Consider the following 20,155-nt stretch of genomic DNA (forward strand, 5'->3'; position numbering starts at 1 on the left):
CCACGCAGACAGAGCCCCAGTGATGCTCAGGCCACGCAGACAGAGCCCCAGTGATGCTCAGGCCACACTGTTGGCTTGACTGAAGATTAGGAGGCTGGCTCCTGATTCTGAAGACTGCAGTGAGCACGCAGCTTACTTTTCCCAATTAAACTATATTTTAGAATAACAAAATATTTGATAAAATTCTTTTAGAGGACCCACAGATAGAAATGGTAGAATTAAACATAACCACTTGTTAAGCCCGCAAGAAACCGGCATGAATATCAATCGATTTTGAAGCATTAGCTACAAGGGTGATATGACCTTCAAACTGGGGGAGTCTCATAGCAGTTCCTCAGCTCCACTGCTCAATCTCCACACCGCTTGACATGCAGTAACCAGAACCTTGTTTCATGTTGTAACACAGTAAGAAATGTATATCATCTATGAAATTGTCTGTAAGTTGGATATGAGCCTATTCAGACTCCCAGTCTAATGCCCTGTGTACACGAAAGATGTGGTAGAGAAAACGCAAATGCTACTGCAGAACCAGCCAAAAGCAGGTGGTTTGGCTTCTCCAGGGCTAGTGTCTAATTGCACTAAAGAAGAGTAGTGGTGAACTTAAAAAGTGAGGATGAGATCGGTCAAAGGCAGCATGGGCTTTGCGGGTTGTCAGTTGACGTTCTCTATGTTAAAGCCGACTGGCAAAGTGTTGATGGTTGAGAAAAGCTGCACGGTGGATCTATCCAGGCTCGTCACTAGGCTTTCTGCTTTTATGTGTTTATGGATATTTTCATAACAAGAAAGGTCTTGGGCTGGAGAGATGGCTGACTATTCTTCGAAAGGTCCTGAGTTCAGTTCCCAGCAACCACATGGTGGCTCATAGCCATCTGTAATGGAATCTGATGCGCTCTTCTGGTGTGTCTGAAGAGAGCGACAGTGTACTCACATAAAGTAAATAAATACAATCTTTAAAAAAAAAAAAAAAAAAGGAAAGGAAAGGTCATGGAGCCAGTAAAATGTCTCAGTGGATAAATGCACTTGTCACAAGTCTGGCAGTGTGGGTTTGGTCCATAGGGACCCGTATTGTCAAAGGACAGAACCAACTTCTGCAAGTTGTCCCCTGACCTACACACACACACACACACACACACACACACACACACACTTAAAATGTAAAATTGTGGAAGGCCGGTGGTAGCCTACAGAATTGTCAAGGAAGCTGGAGAGTAAGTGTTCAGGGTTGTGAACCCAGAAGCAGTCAGTGTGCAGCAGCAGCAGCACCCACAGAACTGAGCAGGTGCCACTGATGTCCCTGTTGAGTGATCTCCGGCCAAACCAATGGCCCCGACAGGCACTGCGGCTGGAACCCAAAGGGTTGATAGCCGCTTTTTTGCAGGAGCAACTTCCTACTTCCCTGTGTCTTAAGTTCCCAGTTCAAATCCCTGAGTGGAGCTTCTGACCAACAGAGCTAATCTTAGGCCAGCCTCCTTAGTTGCAAGGATCCTGGTACTCTCTGCCCCTGCCTTGGGATGCCACAGAGCCAGCGACTTCCGCAGTTAACACTGTGATGTAGAAGCAGAGCCTGTTCTCTAATCAGCAGCGGTGTTTCTGAACAAGCAGAAGATTAGCAAAGCAGTCTCTGAACCTGATATTTCCTTTCTGACTGTAGTAAAACTATTAAAATTCTAGCTTTTTTTCTTTTTTTAAAGTAAGATTCTGATTTAGTAGCAGTAAGCTAGAATTGAGATGTAAAAACAGAATATTTGGTCAGGACTGGAAGAAATCTTGTCACTCAGTGATGAACTGAACTTCTTAGAACATGTTTATAACCAATATATGTGAATATTTGAAGAAAATTAAAATATCTTTTCCAACATCTGCTTCAGTAGTAGATGTAATAAAAAGAAATAACACTAAAAATATTCAGTTCTTACTGTGGGCAATTAGTTTGTTCCCTCAACAAACTTTAACAAGTTACTTAATACTCATGGCACTTAGTAAGAAAGAAACTTGAAAATGGGCATCTGAACACAATGAAAGGCCAGCGGGCATTAGCTATGCATAATTCACAGACCTCGTGATCAGACCCTGGAGGAGAACAACTTTGTCTGGTTTGTCATATCTGAAGTCCTAGTATTAGATACCAGGCTCTTAAAACATGCTTTAATATGAGTGAAACCAAAAGTAGATTAGGAAATGGTTATAAAACTGTAGAATTCTACACGATGGTGCTTTTCATATTTGTCATGCATGTGCCAATTAGAAGTCTAATTTCCCTTGCTTCTTAGAATTCCATTCCCTCATCAGTTACTGTTGCTCTGATAAACCTCATAGATGTTCTCCTGGTTGTAATCAATAACGCATTTTGAAATCAGAAATTACTCGCAAATATCAGGTTATAATTTTCAATTCAGATATTCTAGCTATAAAAACATCTATGAAGAACATGGAAAAATATTAATGTCTCTCTCTTCTGCCCCCTCTCCTACCCACCCCTCTCTCTTTTCCTCTCGCCTCTTAGACTTCCAAAATGTACTTCAAATTATGATGATAGCAAAATGTGCACATGTGGGAGATTTTCTTATACAATGTGACTGACAGCTTTAAACTCTTACATTTCTTCCATTGCCAGGAGTTCAAACTCATGACCCCAACGCTGTGGTCATAGGACTGGCACCCGAGCACTTTCATTACCAGCTTCTGAATCAGGCATTCCGGTAAGCAGCCGCTTCTCATCTTGTCAAGGCTCTCCCTTCGTCTCTGCTTTAGAGTGTGGCATATAAGATTTCATGTTAATTTCTGACTACCTAGATTACACAGTAGGATAAACATCTTCAACATCAAATAAATCAATTAAATAAATTCGCTGTGTGTGTGTGTGTGTGTGTGTGTGTGTGTGTGTGTGTGTGTGTGTGTTGAAACAGGATCTCTCTATGTAGCTCGGGCTCTCCTGGAAATCTCTATGTAGACCAGGTTGGTCTTGAACTCACAAAGATCCATCTGTTTCTATGTCCTGAGATTTGGAATTAAAGGTGTGCACCACTATGCCCAGGCTTGTTTGTAATTTTTTTGTTTGTTTATTTGTTTGTTTTTTCGAGACAGGGTTTCTCTGTGTAGCCCTGGCTGTCCTGGAACTCACTCTATAGACCAGGCTGACCTTGAACTCAGAAATCTGCCTGCCTCTGCCTCCCAAGTGCTGGGAATAAAGGCGTGCGCCACCACCACCTGGCTTGTTTTTAATTTTTTAATTATACTTATTTCTGTGGTGTGTATGCATGCACGAATGTGTGGCGTGTGTGGCATGCGTGCGCGCGCGCGTCTGTGTGTGTGTGTGTGTGTGTGCGCGTGTGTGCGCGTGTATGTATGTGCATGCGTATGTGTGCGTGCGTGTGTGTGCGCGTGTGTGTGGCATGTGTGTGCATGTGTGTGCGTGTGTGTGCGCGTGTGTGTGCGCGTGTGTGTGTGTGTGTGTGTGTGTGTGTGTGTGCATACTTACACAGCTGTCTCTGAGTGGAGGTCTGAGGACAGCTTTCAGAAATCAGCTCTCCCTTCACCATGTGGGTCCTGAGGATCAAATTTAAGTCTACGGCTTAATGCCAGCAGCTTTGCCTGCATCATTTCATTTGATTTTTGTTTTTCTAGTCATCTATATTAACATGTGATGATCATTTTTCCTCTTAGTAGAGAATCAATATTCTAGAACAGGAATTCACAATAAAATTTCAACTGGAAAGGAAGTGGGGTTTTGTGGTTGTTATTGTTATTATGTTATTACTGTTGGCATTTTCCACCAACAATGCTGGTCACTGAAAGTGGCATCCAGCTACTCACCTGGAAACTATGAGGAGGGTGATTCCCCATACTGAGAGGCCAGGCTATGAAGGAAGAGTAGAGCCTTTGACCATGGTTTCAAAGCGAGTAAGACTGGGTGCTAATGAAGGACTGCCCTATCAAGTGGCTGTAAAGATGGAGGGTCAGCAAGTGTCCACATGACTACTAAATCTGCAGGTCGGGGTGGGAGAGTGAAGAAGAGTAAGCCAGAAGAACGTCAGGTTCCAGGCTCTGTGTGTAGGCGAGAGGCTCGCTTTAGCAGCCAGAGGTGATTGGAGACATTCAACCCGTGAGACAGCCTGGTGGAGAGTCTCCAGTGGGATTGGCAGGCACATAATGCGCCAAAGCTGTAAACCCAGTGTATGTGTGCATTTAGCCTACACCACCTACTGCAGCTTCTAAAATAAAGCTATGAGCATGTTCTCCTACTCCCCAAAATAAGTGGGACAAAATTTACTCACAGATCTGACCTGGAGAGAAGACTGTGATTTTTTTTCTTAAAGTTTTTGTTTCCTCATCTTGCTTTTTATGTCTTGTCAAACAACTAAACAGTGTGACTTGCCTTTGTATTTATGACAGGTGAATACTTTAAAATGTTGCAGAAAGATATATTGAATGAATTTACAAAAAAAATGGTTTGACAGAGAGGTAGGAGTGTATGCTGCTTGCCTACCATGCACAGAGCCCCTAGTTCAGTCCCCAACTCCACATAAAGTGGGAGTGCTGGTGCACACATTTGTAATCCCAGCATTCAAGATGGAGGCAGAAGGATCAAATGTTCAGTCATCCTCATCTACATAGAGTTCAAGGTTAGTCTGCAGAGCAAGATACTATATCTCAAAACAACAGCCTAGAATAAGCATCCAAACAAAGGCCTGAAGATGCCTGGTGTCGTAACTACCAAAACACTGTTTTATTTTTCCTACCAGGACGAGAACACAAGTGTATTTCTTGATATGTATGCCCTGTAAGAGACTTTAATTAAGCAGCCTTACACATCCGCCCACGTTGTTTGCTGTAAGTTTTAGAGAGTGACCATCCTCATGTAAAATCAAATGAGTAGAAATTGCAGTTTGAGGTCAAGTGTTCTTTGCTGTGTGCACGGACACTGAGGGACCTTGGTTAATGGAGCCACCATTGTTTGGCTGTACTCACAGTCACTGTGATGCCTCAATCCCTTATTTAAAAATTCATCTAGTCACTACCAAATAGCTTGAGAATGTACTTCCCATTACATGACTGAAAAAAATTAAAGATAATAATAAAAAATACCTATGTTTCACATACTTTAATTGTCCTGCTTTAGTTTCTTGGAAATTGTCTGCAGTCCTTTTGTAAGGCCTCCCACGGTATCAGAGCAGGTGTTTGTTTGAGAGAGAAGCCTGCATTATTCCTTCCTCGGTTCCCTCCCGTGCACTCCTCCAGCCACGGTTTCAAGAAGAAGCTATTGATTGATTTTAGCTGGTAATTTGGGAAGGACATATTTAATAGGAAGTTGGGAGGTCTCTTTTAAATGAATACTAGACACAGGGTAATAAAAATGTATGTTGACATAATACTGGCTTTGTGAGTGCTCGATGCTGTCTAATTAGTACAGTTTCCTAACCATATTGATTTTTCCAACACCACATTTTAAAGCATTACAGTGTACTTATAGGTCAGCTCTAATTTCACAAATGCACTTAACAGCTGGATGGAGAGTTAACAAAGATTCTAGGTCTTGGCCTTGTTTGCATATTGATGTTCCCACAGAGACTGCGCCTTCCACCCAGTGACTGCAGCTGTTTGGATTATATGTGGCAAATATAGGCATCTCAAATGAACCACCGATTAAATTACTATTCACGTTGATAATGAGAATAAACATTGGATGTTAAAGCCCATTACATAACTGCCTTCACAGGCATTATGCATCAAGACAGATGCATCAAATTTCATATTATGCTGCTTCATCCCTATTATATTTTTAATGAACTGGCCTCTCTAAAATTCATGGCACATTCATATATCTTACCTGCCTGAGCGAAACTGAGAATGACTTTAAAGAATTGGTTTGGGGAAAGGATGTAAACCAGCTCTTAAAAAACTGGTATGATCTGGGTTTGTTTTGTCTAAAACATCCAGATGGTAACTTTTTTCCTCTCCACGTAATGGAGCACTGTACCGGAAGAATTAATGTTGCTATACTTCTTCACTATTTTCACAAGTAGAAATGATCAGTACATTTGACCTCCTACAGATGCCCTCCCCTCCCTCCTTGGTAATCACTGTAATGTTAGGCCCATGGATTTGATGCCCTCTTTTTTTTGTGCATTTCTTAATCAGTAACACATATGTAGCTCTCCCTAAATGATAGAAAGTATTAATTTTTTTACCTTTTTTAATACTTATTCACCAGTTTGCTCTTTTGCTAGAAATACTATATGATTCATTAATATGAATGTAGTTCTATTTTTAAATTTTACAACAGTATAACTACATTAGCGCAAAGCCTGTTTACCTTATGATCTTAACTAGAAACCCAGTGTTTGAGCCTTTAAGTAATGGGCCAGTTGGAAGGAAGACAACATAGGTAAATAGATTACTTACTAAGCTAGCCTGCACCTAGTAAGACTGAAGAGTGCCTGATCATGGAAACAGCATGTCTTCATTGTGGAAAACGCACAAGAAAATAAAATAAAAGTTTCCTGCCTCTGCCACCTGAAGAGACTCATAATCGGTATGTTAGCACGTAGCTAGCTTATTCACATTGGCTTCTGTGCACATGTTTGTATATACCAGAATATCACAACTCAGAGACGCAGGCATCACAAGCCCCTGAGGGAGGCCTGTTTGAGAGGCAGCTTTTCGCGTCTCTGATGACCTCTCTCCTGTAATTCTCTCTCCTGGTACAGGGTCTGACCACTCTTCTGAGGTCAGAGCTCTGCAGTTTTGGTACTTTTTGGATTGGAGAAGTTTCCTGTCTTTTTTTTTTTAATTAAACAGTTAGGGGTGGACTGAGCGATGGCTCAGCCATCAGGAGCACTGGGTACCCTTTTAGAAGATGAGCCCGGTGCATTGGTCTCTTAACAGGCACAGAGGCAACACATTCATACTTATAAATAATGCTTAACTTTTTATAGTTCCATACATTTATATAGAGGCATTTAGAATTTTTTCTTCTCATTCTTTCTCATCTTCCTTCCTCTTCCACTGAAACCCTTCCCAACAGGGTGTGGAGGAAATCCTTATAGTTGTTGAATGAAGGATTGCTTGCTTTTTTAACAGCAACAAAGTCAGGTTTAATTGTTGTGATGTATTTAATTATGAACCAGGGAAAAACATCAGGGACAAGAGGAGAAGAGCAGTGACTGCCTCTGAGGACTGTTTGTAGGTGACACTTGAATCTCAGGAATTAGAACCTGGGCAGGAGAAATGTCATAGCAGTGTGGTACTCAGGTCAAATTAAAAAACTTTTTGTGGGACTTTCCCATTTGTGAAATGGCTGTCAGCTATGCAGTCCTAATTAAAGTTCAGAAAGGGTCAGCGAGGCGCCTGATAAAGGATAAAGGCACTTGCTGACTGATGACTGAGTCCCATCTCTGGAGCCCATGTGGAAGGAGAGCCGCCTCCTGTAAGCTCAGACTAGAAGTTCAAGCCTTGAATGTGAGGAATGTAGAGGACACAACAGAAGCTTTTAGACACCTGTGTAAGCTGAGCTGCACTCACAGTAAAAGAACTTTCCAGCACCCCTGCCAGGCAGTCCTGCTCCCCATGTGACCCTGCTCTGACTTCTGTCACTATGTCCGCTTCCTGCTCTTCACAGGGATGAAGTCGTACACAGGGCACTTTGTTGCTGCTTTGAGCCGCCCACACGTGACAGGCAGTGGGCCTCTCTCTGCCATTCTCCTGCCCTGTGTAGTGCGGCACATGGGACGAGCTCCCCAGGCCTCTCTGTGCCATTCTCCTGCCCTGTGTAGTATGGCACATGGGACGAGCTCCCCAGGCCTCTCTGTGCCATTCTCCTGCCCTGTGTAGTGCAGCACATGGGACGAGCTCCCCAGGCCTCTCTGTGCCATTCTCCTGCCCTGTGTAGTGCAGCACATGGGACGAGCCCCCCAGGCCTCTCTGTGCCATTCTCCTGCCCTGTGTAGGCGGCACATGGGACGAGCTCCCCAGGCCTCTCTGTGCCATTCTCCTGCCCTGTGTAGTGCGGCACATGGGACGAGCCCCCCAGGCCTCTCTGTGCCATTCTCCTGCCCTGTGTAGTGCGGCACATGGGACGAGCTCCCAGGCCTCTCTGTGTACTATTCCTGAGCTCTTGCTTTGTCTCCAGTCCTGCTGCTGGCTGTGATGAATATTCTAATGCAGGTCTGTGGGGACACACACATTGTTCTCTGGGGTACAAATTTAGGATAGATTGTGGCTATCACCCGGTGTTCCAAAGACTCCATCCTTTGCACATGCATATAAATTTTACAATCAGTTGTTGGTTTCCCTTTTAGGAGATCCCTAGCATTCACTGATGCTTTATTAAATATATGGATTTACATCTGAACAGTAATGCATCTTCCAGTCTATAAACATAAAGTGTATTTTTATTTATTTAAGAGTTTTGTTCAGGGCTGGTGAGATGGCTCAGTAGTTAAGAGCACCGGCTGCTCTTCCAAAGGTCGTGAGTTCAAATCCCAGCAGCCACATGGTGGCTCACAACCACCTGATCATGCTGCCTTCTGTTGTGTCTGAAGACAGCTACAGTGTACTTACAAATAGTAATAAATAAATCTTTAAAAAAAAAAAAGAGTTTTATTCAGAACCATTTGTGAGACATACCAGGCCTTTCTTTTAAATTAAAAGTGCAGAGAGGAGTAAAACTGACAGGCATTTTGGGATTATATTATAGCAAGGAATATATTCCAAACACAGATAGTCAGAGTTACCATGGCAAGTGGAGAAGAAGCCCATTTGGTTCAAGGAGGAGATTAGAAATGCTCTCTCTGATGTCCTGACACTTACACTCAGACCTGTCAAATGGCCAGGAGAAAGCTGTGAACAATCCCATACTGTTCAGGTGGCGGGAACATGGAGTCTGTGAGGCAGGACAGAGTTCTGGAGTTTTCCCTGGAAATGAGAGCAGCTGGTATCTGCATACTGTCCATGGTTGGGAAGGTAGCTGGAGGAGCGACTGGCAAGGTAAGGGAAGACCTGGCAGCTGTGTGACCCGCATTCCTTATCCGTCTGTGTCCAAGCAGCTTTTCCCTGGCTGCATTGCCTTGGGTCTTCTGTTCCAGCTGTGTTCCCCAGCCAGGATCTTCTCAGTTCTTTTCTTTGCCAGCCAGAGGCTTTGATCAGGCCTTTTTATCTTTTTCCTTTCTTTCTAATGTCACAATAGCCTTTTTTTTTTTTTCCCAAGACAGGGTTTCTCTGTGTAGCCCTGGCTGTCCTGGAACTCACTCTGTAGACCAGGCTAGCCTCGAACTCAGAAATCCGCCTGCCTCTGCCTCCTAAGTGCTGGGATTAAAGGCATGCGCCATTATAGTTGGAACATTTTAGACTTCCTGCCAACATGTTATTTCTAGTAACAGAAATAGAAAGCCACCCTTTGTTACCTGCTTGCTGGATATAGGAGCCCTCATGGTATAGAAGTAGCTGCTTCTAATGCATGTATCATTTTTTTTTTTTTTTGACACAGCCCATTTCACTGTGTATCAAGCTGGCCTTGAATTTGAGATCCTCCTGCCTCTGCCTCTGCCTCCACAGAGGGAATTCTGGGAATATAGGTGTGTGCTATCATGCCTGACCCTATTTTCTGAAAAATATCAAACCACAGAAGACATTTCTCTATGCCGTAGGAAACATTTACTTAAATGTGCTTCAACCATTGCAAGACCCAGTGAGGCTCTGCTGAGCAGTGAACAGTAGCACCAGAACCTCTTCCTAGCCTCTGTGGAGCCAGCTCCAGCCCAGAGAAATGGAGAGAACCCACAGGTTCAGCTCTTCCAGGGGCGACACTCGAAATTAAGTACATACATCAATCAAAATGATAATTCTCATCCCTAGCTAATATATAATCAAATATTAACCAAGCTAAGTCAAATGAGTTTTTAGTTTAGCTATGTAAGTGGAAAGCAATTTTGAGGTCTGTTACATAAAGAATTCCCATTCCACATAAAGAATTCCCATTCCGTGGTACAGAAGCAAATAACTGGTATTGGGAGCCAGGCTAGGTGAGTCGTCCTGTGCTGGGCTAAGTCACTGCTCAAGAAGATGAGCAGACGGGCTGTGCAGGCTCTGGCCTGTGCTGAGTCTGCAGTAACTACCAGCAAGCCCCTGGAATAGTCCAGTATTGGTTCTTACTTAATAAAATATTTAATCATAAATGTCTGAATTCTGCATCTCCCACAGGAAGTTATTTCTGTGCCCACTGACAAGAATAATTTAGCAGTTTCATAGCTGAGCGCTTAATTACTCATAATTGTGAGGGATAAGATGTGATGAATTCTTCCTCCGTGGACTTACTAAATATTTTAACTAAGCAGATGACTTCAAGTAAATGAAGCTAGTGAGGTCATTTATTACATTGGTTAAAATCAGATTAAGTAATATTATCTTGTCTCAAATTCCACTCCACAGTAGTCCAAGTGTGACTTCCTCTGTTTGACTAAAGCTGCATTGCTGAGAGAGGTGGCAGATTCGAGGGGGTGTGAAGTTTGTGAGATTTGCATTGTTTTTGCCCGAGTCATTAAAGCTCCCTACTTATCTGTGGCGCTTGTTTGTCACACTATTGAGAAGTCCTGCCATCTCTTGCTGCATAAGAAGAGTACAGTTTGTCCTATGTTAAGACTTGGTGTAAACTCGCCTTTAAACTTCGCTAGTGAGTGCTTCAGGATGCTGGCCTGCCTGGCCTGCAGTGTGGAGAGCAATCGGAAGGCTGTATGACGAGGTAAAATTCAAGGAGAAACTAGAACAGTCTCCATTAAACTTGTAATGTAAGAAGAAACTTCCATTGTGACGTAGAGGAGACAACTGCACGCACTCGACGGCTACGCTGCTCTGTCACTGCAGTAACAACCCTGTGGTGTCTGCAGAGGCTGGGAGCCCCCTGCTTCCCATTAGGAGAGGGAAGCAGCTCGGCTCATTAAGTTCTTCCCTCCAGTGCCTTATTTAGCTTTAGTTCTCTTAATTCTCTTTCCCTGGTGATTTGGGTAAAGTGTGTGAAATCACTAAAGGTAAAAGGTTGAAGCAATCCCAAATTTAATAATCTATCACCTTTAGTGTATCCATGTGTAATTCCCAACAGTTCTTTGTGAATTCATTAGAAGACAGCAAGTCATTAAAAGTTAATAAGAAACTATTTGTTTCTGTGAGTGTGAATGAAACCACTTAGTAAATCTGACATCTTTTTCTCACTCATAAAAGACTTGCTCTTAGCTTGTCTACATTCTCTCCATCCCTCTAGGCTACTCCTGGATGGAGCCCCTCTGATAGCTATCCACAAGGCCAGGTACTACAAGAGGAAAGATGGCTTAGCCCTGGGACCAGGCCCATTTGTGACTGCCTTAGAGTATGCTACAGACACGGAAGCCATAGTAGTGGGGAAACCAGAGAAGACATTCTTTCTGGAAGCGTTGCGGGATACTGACTGTGCACCAGAGGAGGCCATCATGATAGGAGATGTAAGTACAAGACCCAAAGAGATGTCCTGACTTGTCTGTGGTGCTTGAAGAGACAGCTTCAAATCCTTGCTTCCTGTTGCCCCTTTCCTGTACATGGTCAGTGTATTCTTGTGAAAATAGAGGTATTGTGTCTAACATGTCTCCATAGAGATTACATATATATATATATACATATATATGTGTGTGTGTGTGTATGTATATATATGTATATATAAACTATACACCAGTCAGTTAAATGTTTAATGTATCCTGCTGAAGAAAACCCCAATACAGATCTAAACATTGGAGGGGATTGGTTTTTTTTGTTTTGTTTTGTTTTGTTTTGTTTTTTTGTTTTTTGAGACAGGATTTCTCTGTGTAGCCGTGGCTGTCCTGAAACTCACTCTGTACACCAGCCTGGCCTCGAACTCAGAAATCTGCCTGCCTCTGCCTCCCAAGTGCTGGGATTAAAGGCGTGCACCACCACCACATGGCAAAGCGCATTATATATCTGCAGTTCCACTTTTTTTTTTTTTTTTTTTTTTTGGTTTTTCAAGACATGTTTCTCTGTGTAGTCCTGGCTGTCCTGGAACTCAGAAATCCACTTGCCTCTGCCTCCCAAGTGCTAGGATTAAAGGTGTGTGCCACCACTGTCTGGCAACATTTTTTAATATAGTTTATGTAGAAAACAACCCATACCAAAAGAATTCTACCATTTTTGCCCTTTTAACATATATTTTATGAAAGAATTACCCAATCAGTGTATCCAGTAGTTAGGAATACTAGCCTCTTTAGCTCTTTTCGTAGTGAGGCGCAGCCTGGAATGAGTGGAAACCCTAAATAGTCAGTCACCTGTGGTGACGAGCAGACAGTGTGCTTGCATATGCTGCTCGACTTGATGCTCTGGTTGGGTGGACTTCCTCGAGGATGCAGGTGCTCAAGGTCTCCTTTACAAGGATGGACAGAGATGCAGCACTGTCTCTGGGCTGTTGCCGGGACCTCTGCTCTACTGTTCACCTTCTGCCCTCAGGATGCTCTCCAGCATTTCCTCCTCAAGAATGTTTACAGAGTTACTTTAGCTCTTTGTACACATGCTCTTTTCTTGCATTTTAAGAATGAAGAAGAAAAGCGGGGAATCTCGGGAAGCCAGTGCAGCCCGGTCAGCCGTTGGTAGAGTCTGTTGGCAGGCCGAGTGGAGACTCTGGACTAAATGTCTTTGTGTTTTCCAGGACTGCAGGGATGATGTTGGTGGAGCTCAGAACATTGGCATGCTGGGCATCTTAGTTAAAACTGGTATGTATTTCCTGTATGTACCCTTTCAAAGATACGGATGGAGTGAGGCATGCTGGTCCATCTTTAACCTAGCACTTGGGAAGCTAAGAGGAGGAGTGCCATAAGTTTGGACCACTCTGGCCTTTGTAGGCAGTTCCAGTCTAGCCAGGAAACACTATGTCCCTGGAAGCCAGAGTTGCCAGACGAACAGCCTTTGTAGAAGGAGCTAGCTTTCTGCACTCTAGTTCTCTTTCTACCATAAGCAGGCGAGAAAAGAGTTCAGGAGTCCAGGAAAGAGCAGCAAGGGATGCTGTGCTTTGCACTGTAGACATCCTAGAAATAAGGTTCACCTCAGAGTAAGCCGCAGGCCTGAGTCCTGGTGCTCTGAAAAGAACTCACTTTGTGTGGGCTGCACAATGAGGGAGTTCATCATTAGGAACCGGCCTGCTAATGCCTCTGTCCTACGTGTTCATTTGCATTTTTTAATGTACATGCAGAAAACATTTTTCTTTTCTCTTAACTTCGGTTTTGCTGATTAAAAGTTTAGACTATATCTCAGTGGAAGAATGCTTGTCTGTACAAGGCCCTGGGTTTGAATTTTAGCACCATAGGAAAATAAGAGTTTGCAAATTATTTCCACCAAAATTAGTTCCCTTCACATGGTCTATCAAGTTTAGGAAAAAAGGAGATGCCTTCTTTGGGCAGATTCAGCTGGCCCAGCATTTTGACAGCAATCCAGTGGTTAATTGTTCCATGTCCTGGTCAAAACCCTGCACTGACTAGTTGTGTGAGATGGATCAAACAAGGATCCAGACATAAAGTCACAGAAGAGGTATTACAGGAAAGTGACCATGGAACTCTGACCTCTGAGGAGGTTAGCAGCAGAAACAGGTGCCTGGAAAATGTCAGACAGCCAAGTGAGAAGGAACAGGGCTGTGAGACGCAGGAAAACGCTTGAGCCTGTGAGCAGGCCATTGGGAGCCTTACAGACCATGAAGGCGTCACTTCTGAATCAACACAGCATCTCCTCCCCAGGAGCATTACACCAGTGATGTAAGCGACAGGAAGCAGGGAGAAGACAAGAGGAACAACCCTTCCACCCTCCCTTTGTTTTCTTCTCACTTTCCTACCTTTGAAGGAGCCTAAAATAACTTTTGCTTTCCATTATTCCATGAACATTTCCTCTTTTGGCTGACACAACTAAGGATTCTTAGCAACCACCAAAACTGGACCTGTGCGTCACTGTGAATGGCCTGTCGGCCCTGACCACTGTCCTGCTTTTTTTTTTTTTTTTTTTTGTCCTAAAGCCACCAACATTCAAACATGTGCTCAGTAAAGCAACTGTGGCCCTCAAGAGAACAGGCCCGGGCTGGTGAGATGGCTCAGTGGGTAAGAGCATTGACTATTTTCCCGAAGGTCCTGAGATCAAATCCCAGCAACCACATGATGGCTCACAATCATCCGTAATGAGATCTGACTCCCTCTTCTGGTGTGTCTATATAATAATAAAAAAATACATAAATCTAATCAAAAAAAATAAAATAAAGTAAAGTAAAATAAAAAAAAAAGAGAGAACAGGCCTATTGCTACTATTGATGTTAGTGAGGAAAACCTAAGAGGAAGCCCATTGTTCTAAACCACAAGAACAGCCAGCACAGAATATAACTTCAGCACAGTACAGTGGGCAAGCACGAGGCTTCCCAGTGTTTAAGGTAACTCTGGACATCTAGATTCACATTCAGTAATAAGTACTTTTCATGGACCGTCCTGAGCAGTTTTGTGTCTCGGTGAGAACATGTGGTCCATGGGCAGTCCCTATGTTCAGCTGCTGCTTAAGACTCAGAATCTGGCAGCCAGTCCCACAACACCCAGAGGAAGCTCCACTCCCAGACGCTCTGACACTCTCAGGAACAGAGGTGAGGAGGACCCAACATCTGTCCCAACACTGCGAGTATCTGAGACCTGTGGGACCAGGCACACAGGAACTCCACCAGCAGAGTGGCTCAGGTTCCTTCTGGTCTCTCTGGGTTGGTGTCTTGAGCGGACCTTGGGCCCAGGCTCCACAGCCAGTCCCACAACACCCACAGGAAGCTGCTGCACTCCCAGGTGCTCTAACAAGCCCAGGATCACAGGATCCCTGAATCACAGGATCACAGAGACAGCTTGACTCTGAGGAGTTCTTATACAACCAGGATCACAGGAAGGACAGGCTCCAGTCAGATTTAGCAAAGGCAGGTAGCACTAGAGATAACCAGGTGGTGGGGAGCAAGCGTAAGAAAATAAACAACACAAACCAAGGTCACTTGGCATCATCAGAACCCAATTCCCCCACCATAGCAAGTCCTGGACACACCATCACACCAGAAAAGCAAGATTCAGATATAAAATCACTTCTCATGGTGATGATACAGGACTTTAAGAAAGGCATAAGTAGCACCCTCAGAGAAATACAGGAGAACACAGGTAAACAGCTAGAAGCTCTTAAAGAGGAAACACAAAAATCCCTTTAAAAACTATAGGAAAACACAATCAAACAGGTAAAGGGAATGAACAAAACCATACAGAATCTAAAAATGGAAATAGAAACAATAAAGAAATCAGAAAGAGAGACAATCCTGGAGATAGAAAACCTAGGAAAGAAATCAGGAGTCATAGTTGCAAGCATCACCAACAGAATACAAGAGATAGAAGAGAGAATCTCAGGAGCAGAAGACACCATAGAAAACATTGACACAACAGTCAAAGAAAATGCAAAAAGCAAAAAGCTCCTAACCCAGAACATCCAGGAAATCCAGGATGGAATGAGAAGACCAAACCTAAGGCTAATAGGTATAGAAGACAGTGAAGACTCCAAGTAAATATCTTCAACAAAATTATAGAAGAAAACTTCCCTAACCTAAAGAAAGAGATGCCCATGAACATACAAGAAACCTACAGACCTCCAAATAGACTGGACCAGAAAAAAATTCCTCCTGTCATATAATAGTCAAAACACCAAATGCACTAAACAAAGAATTTTAAAAGCAGTAAGGGAAAAAGGTCAAGTAACATATAAAGGCAGGCCTATCAGAATTACACCAGACTTCTCCCCAGAGACTATGAAAGCTAGAAGATTCTGGGCAGATGTCATACAGACCCTACAAGAACACAAATGCCAGCCCAGGCTACTATACCCAGCAAAACTCTCAAATTACCATAGATGGAGAAAACAAGATATTCCATGACAAAACAAAATTTACACAATATCTTTCCACAAATCCAGCTCTACAAAGGATCATAGATGGGAAACATCAACATAAGGAGCAAAACTGCACCCTAGAAGAAAAGAAGCAAGAAAGTAATCTTTCAACAAATCTAATTCCACCTTTTACAACAAAAACAACAGGAAGTGACAATTACCTTTTCTTAATATCTTAATATGAAAATTAATATTACCAACATATCCTAATTGATTGAAATCCAAAAATATGAGGAATTAGAAATTTGTCGATTGTCATCCAGTGGCCTCTCTAATTTGGTAATTGGAGAAATAGGTTCAATATTGTACAATCTATATACACTTTCAGCTTGTTTGTTCATGACAGTGCCTTGCTATGTACAACATAAGGGTCTTGAAATCTTGCTTCTCCTATCTCAGCCTCTCTATTAGTAGTATTGTTTATTTCATGTTTTTACACTATACTATGGTTTTCAGAACAGCTTATATATTTCAAAAGTATTTATATACCCAAGGGAGACATAGACAATTAACTTGGGAGGTGGCTTGTAGGAAAGAGAACAACAAAGAGTGATTCTCAGAAAAGCATTCTCTGAGATGAATGCTTTTCCAAATCATCACAGCCAATGAACCAGATTCTTCCCCTCACCTAATGTCTGTGCCACCCTCCAAGCAGAACCATTGTTCATTGAAACAGTTGGTGAATGACTTTATGGATAGACTATCTTACTATACACACCACTTGTTAAATTAATTTAACCTGTTCTCTGTGGCCTGAGAATAAAGTCACTCACTCAAGTCAAATAGCTTTGACCATAGCAGGAAGTCTGTGTCCAAAAATGGAGTCTACAATTCATTTCTTGGTGCAGCAGAACTGTCAACTCTTAGCTTAGCTACAATGGAGGCAAAATCCTTCGGTGATGTGAGGGTCATTGAAGTACAGTCTTATTCAATGAAATCCAATGTCTAAAAATTGTTCTTATTTTGGGCTTGTACCACAGTAAGAGCCCAGATTTTAAACTCTACTAAATGGGAAAAAAAACAACCCCTCAGAATCTGTTTCTGTTTAGCACATGAAACACCGATCTAGACATCACTGCCATGGCTCTTTGGTCTTCCAGCATCAACACAGCTTCTTGGCTTTCTCTCTCCTCATCCTTATTGATGCATGTCTTCCTGGTGAATTAGGCAGAGGTGCTTCATTCATTCAGTCAACACTGTTGAGCACCTGCTTTGAGCCAGACACCATGATGTGGGCAACAACTAGACACACAGCTGAGCACTGTGTCTTTTGAGCCTTGTAGAAAAGCCTACTTTGTCTCAGGTCTAGCAGAAGCGCTCCAGAAGCCCGTGACTTTGACACTTGTTTGCTGTTTAGACTGGATCTAGAAAGTAGGTGGTATAGCCGTAGTCAGCCTTTGACATGCTACGTGGAAACCCTGCCAAACCCTGCCTACTGGGTGGAGTTGCTTGAGGATGTGAGGGTGAGTACAGTATATGTTCATGGCCCCTAGACTTGATGCTGGTTCCTTCACTGGAAGAGCTCCAGTAGGACAGAGAAGAACCATCTTCTGCAAGAGGGGGTTGCAGAAAACAATCCTTCTGGTTTGTGAGGGAAGCTACCTGATCAAGCTGAAGAGTGACTAGAGGTCACAGAAAAGGAGAAGGAAGCAAGCAAGCAAAAGCAAAGCCTTCAGGCCACAGGCAGGTGCACTCTCCTCTCGCTGAGCCTGGCTACCGCCCCATCCTTCTTCCTGGTCAGTTTTTAAAGACATATTTAGGGACTGTGTATGATGTGCCCACCGTAAAGTTAGGTACTAGGAATCCATTAGTGTGTAAAGGAGACAGTCTCCACTCTCAGAAAACTTAAAGTATCTGTAGCTATAAGACAAGCAAATGGGTAGCTACAAATTATAAACACTGTAGAGGGAACTGGATGCTCAGAGAGAAAGAGGACATTCAGAAATGCATTGGGCCTAGCAAGGGTGATGAAAGGGGGCCTTGCTGCCTCCTGTACAAATGTAAAACATCTCCAGTCCTGCACAGACTGGTTCCTCTTCTCTCTGGGCTGATGTGCTAAGTTCCCACAAATTCCTGAGTCACAAATTAGGCAGCACCTACCATCAGATGTATATCTAGTCTTCTGTTTTAAAAAGCATTGATTTAAATTAGCTGCCTACCCTCAGTACTGAAGGACAGGGAGAGAATGCTTCCATGATTTGAAGGAAACCTTAACTGTGAGGTGACTGTTCCTAGAACTATCCGTTGTAAAAGATCAGAGGGCCTGGAAGGTGATAATGCCACACTTGTTTGGATTGCTCTCTTGCCTCCTACGGTCTCAGGAGAAGGTGCTTTTGGGGGAGGTGGCGCCTTGACTCTCTGCTGGTTGTGGGGTGCTCCTGGGTGTGGTGAACTTGGCGTTCTAGCTGTAGCCTTTGTTCACTGGCTTTACCTTCATTTCAGGGAAATACAAAGCAGCAGATGAAGAAAAGATTAATCCACCTCCTTACTTAACTTGTGAGAGCTTCCCTCAAGCTGTGGACCACATCCTGCAGCATCTCCTGTGAACCAGCATGTGTTCGTCTGGACTGGATGGATGCCTTTCCAACAAGGCGGCATCAGTAGGCTGTGCCATCCAGTGCTGATCCTGTTTAACCCTTTCATTGTGCATTAATTAGAGAGAGGTGTATTGAATTGCAGCCAGCCCTAAACCTTGCTAATCTCTTTTGTTTTATAAAAGAAGATGAGACCTGAAGAAAGGGAGAGCTGAGATTTTGTGCCACTCCTGTTAAAATATTCATCAGGTTCACTGGGCTGGAGCAGGTTCCTGCAGGCGCAGAGGAGCAGCAGTTCTCCATTTCTCTGTGGTGGAAATGGGAGGATCCTCTGTGAGCTGAAAGGTGCATTAGGGCTGTCATCAGGATGCCAGAGTTCAGCTGTGAAGCCCTGCAGACAAGCCACAGAGAAGCCAGATAGCACAGCATGGTGAGTCCTTCAGCTGAGATCCAGTGAAGTTGCTTTAACAGATGTGGAAAGCCAGATCTTCCACTGTATTCCCAGCACAGATGACTTTTTTTCTCTTCATTAGCCAGAGATGACTAATTTAAATTTAGAACCCGAATTTAATTTAAAATAATATTTCCATTAATAACCTATTCATTGCAGATACCTATTATACTGTGTAACAGTTGTTTTGGAAATTTTATGTAAAATTAAAACTATCAGTATTTTACAGATGTTTTAATTAGACATTGTTATTAACAGGAACAGTGCAGAAACCAAAATCAAGCCTTTAATGTCTTATAGACCGTGCATTTTTGAAGTTAGTGTCCACTAGGGACCTATTAACTGTACATTTGCAAGACTTCATTATTTTTGCCTCTGACACTATGGGAGAAATCTTTTAGGAACTATTGGGACAGATTCAAGCTTTTATGTACTTCTTGCTACAGTTGTAAAATGAGATCTCGTCTTGCTCGGTGCCTGGATTATCCTTCTCATGTTAAACCCACCCAAATGAAGGAGACTAAGTGGGTAATGATTTTCCTGGCACATTTGCATGCTGTGCTAATCTGAGGCCGTGGCAATTGTTTTACAGGGCTCTTGGGCACTGAGTTATTAGAGTGTAATTGTGCCATCACACTGCTCACCTTACTGAGGCACACACTAATGTTAATGAGCTCCAGGCTTTGATGCTTGTTTAGAAATCAGCTCCAGCTTAGATGGAAGGGAACAAAGCTAGAGAAATGGTGTTTTAGTGAGTGCTCCGTTCTTGGTTTTGCGAATGTCCCAACTTCGTGCTTACACGAAGCAAGTGCAGATGACAGTGTGATATGACCATAAAGTTGGAATGACTGAGGGCAGAGCTCCGGTGCCTGGTGAGCTCATGCCCTCTGACTGAGAGCAAGTAGATCACCTCTGTGTGGATCCCTTTCCACACAGTATTGCTGTGAGCATGGAATGTAGGAACCCACACTAAAGACTGCGCCTAGAAACCCTGAAAGGGGCAGGCTTGATGAGGATTGACCTTGAAGAGCTGCATTTCCAGAAAAGCTCAGCCCAAAGGGGAGCATGCTGCTCTAAAGCCTGAGAAAGGGGCCACACCCATCTACATTCTGGGATTCGGGTGCCCAGGCACACCCATCTACATTCTGGGATTCGGGTGCCCAGGCACACCCATCTGCAGCCTGGGATTCGGGTGCCCAGACACACCCATCTG

General features: G+C 43.3%; 1 protein-coding gene across 2 annotated transcripts in view; it reads left to right on the forward strand.

Moving 5' to 3' along the window:
* The window catches only part of Hdhd2 (haloacid dehalogenase like hydrolase domain containing 2), a 34,524-nt gene extending 15,352 nt beyond the window's left edge, over positions 1 to 19,172 (forward strand). The window contains exons 4-7 of one of the 2 annotated variants that reach the window (XM_031366072.1): positions 2,615 to 2,699; positions 11,252 to 11,468; positions 12,677 to 12,740; positions 18,400 to 19,172. In XM_031366072.1, the coding sequence (XP_031221932.1) occupies positions 2,615 to 2,699; positions 11,252 to 11,468; positions 12,677 to 12,740; positions 18,400 to 18,503 (470 nt within the window). In that variant the 3' untranslated portion in view covers positions 18,504 to 19,172. Of the gene's footprint in view, positions 1 to 2,614; positions 2,700 to 11,251; positions 11,469 to 12,676; positions 12,741 to 17,450; positions 17,639 to 18,399 lie in introns of those variants that run through there. The other variant, XM_031366073.1, reaches the window with a different exon arrangement.
* Positions 19,173 to 20,155: the final 983 nt, after the last annotated feature.

Source organism: Mastomys coucha, unplaced genomic scaffold (assembly GCF_008632895.1).
Source record: "Mastomys coucha isolate ucsf_1 unplaced genomic scaffold, UCSF_Mcou_1 pScaffold13, whole genome shotgun sequence".
NCBI classification, from domain to species: domain Eukaryota; kingdom Metazoa; phylum Chordata; class Mammalia; order Rodentia; family Muridae; genus Mastomys; species Mastomys coucha.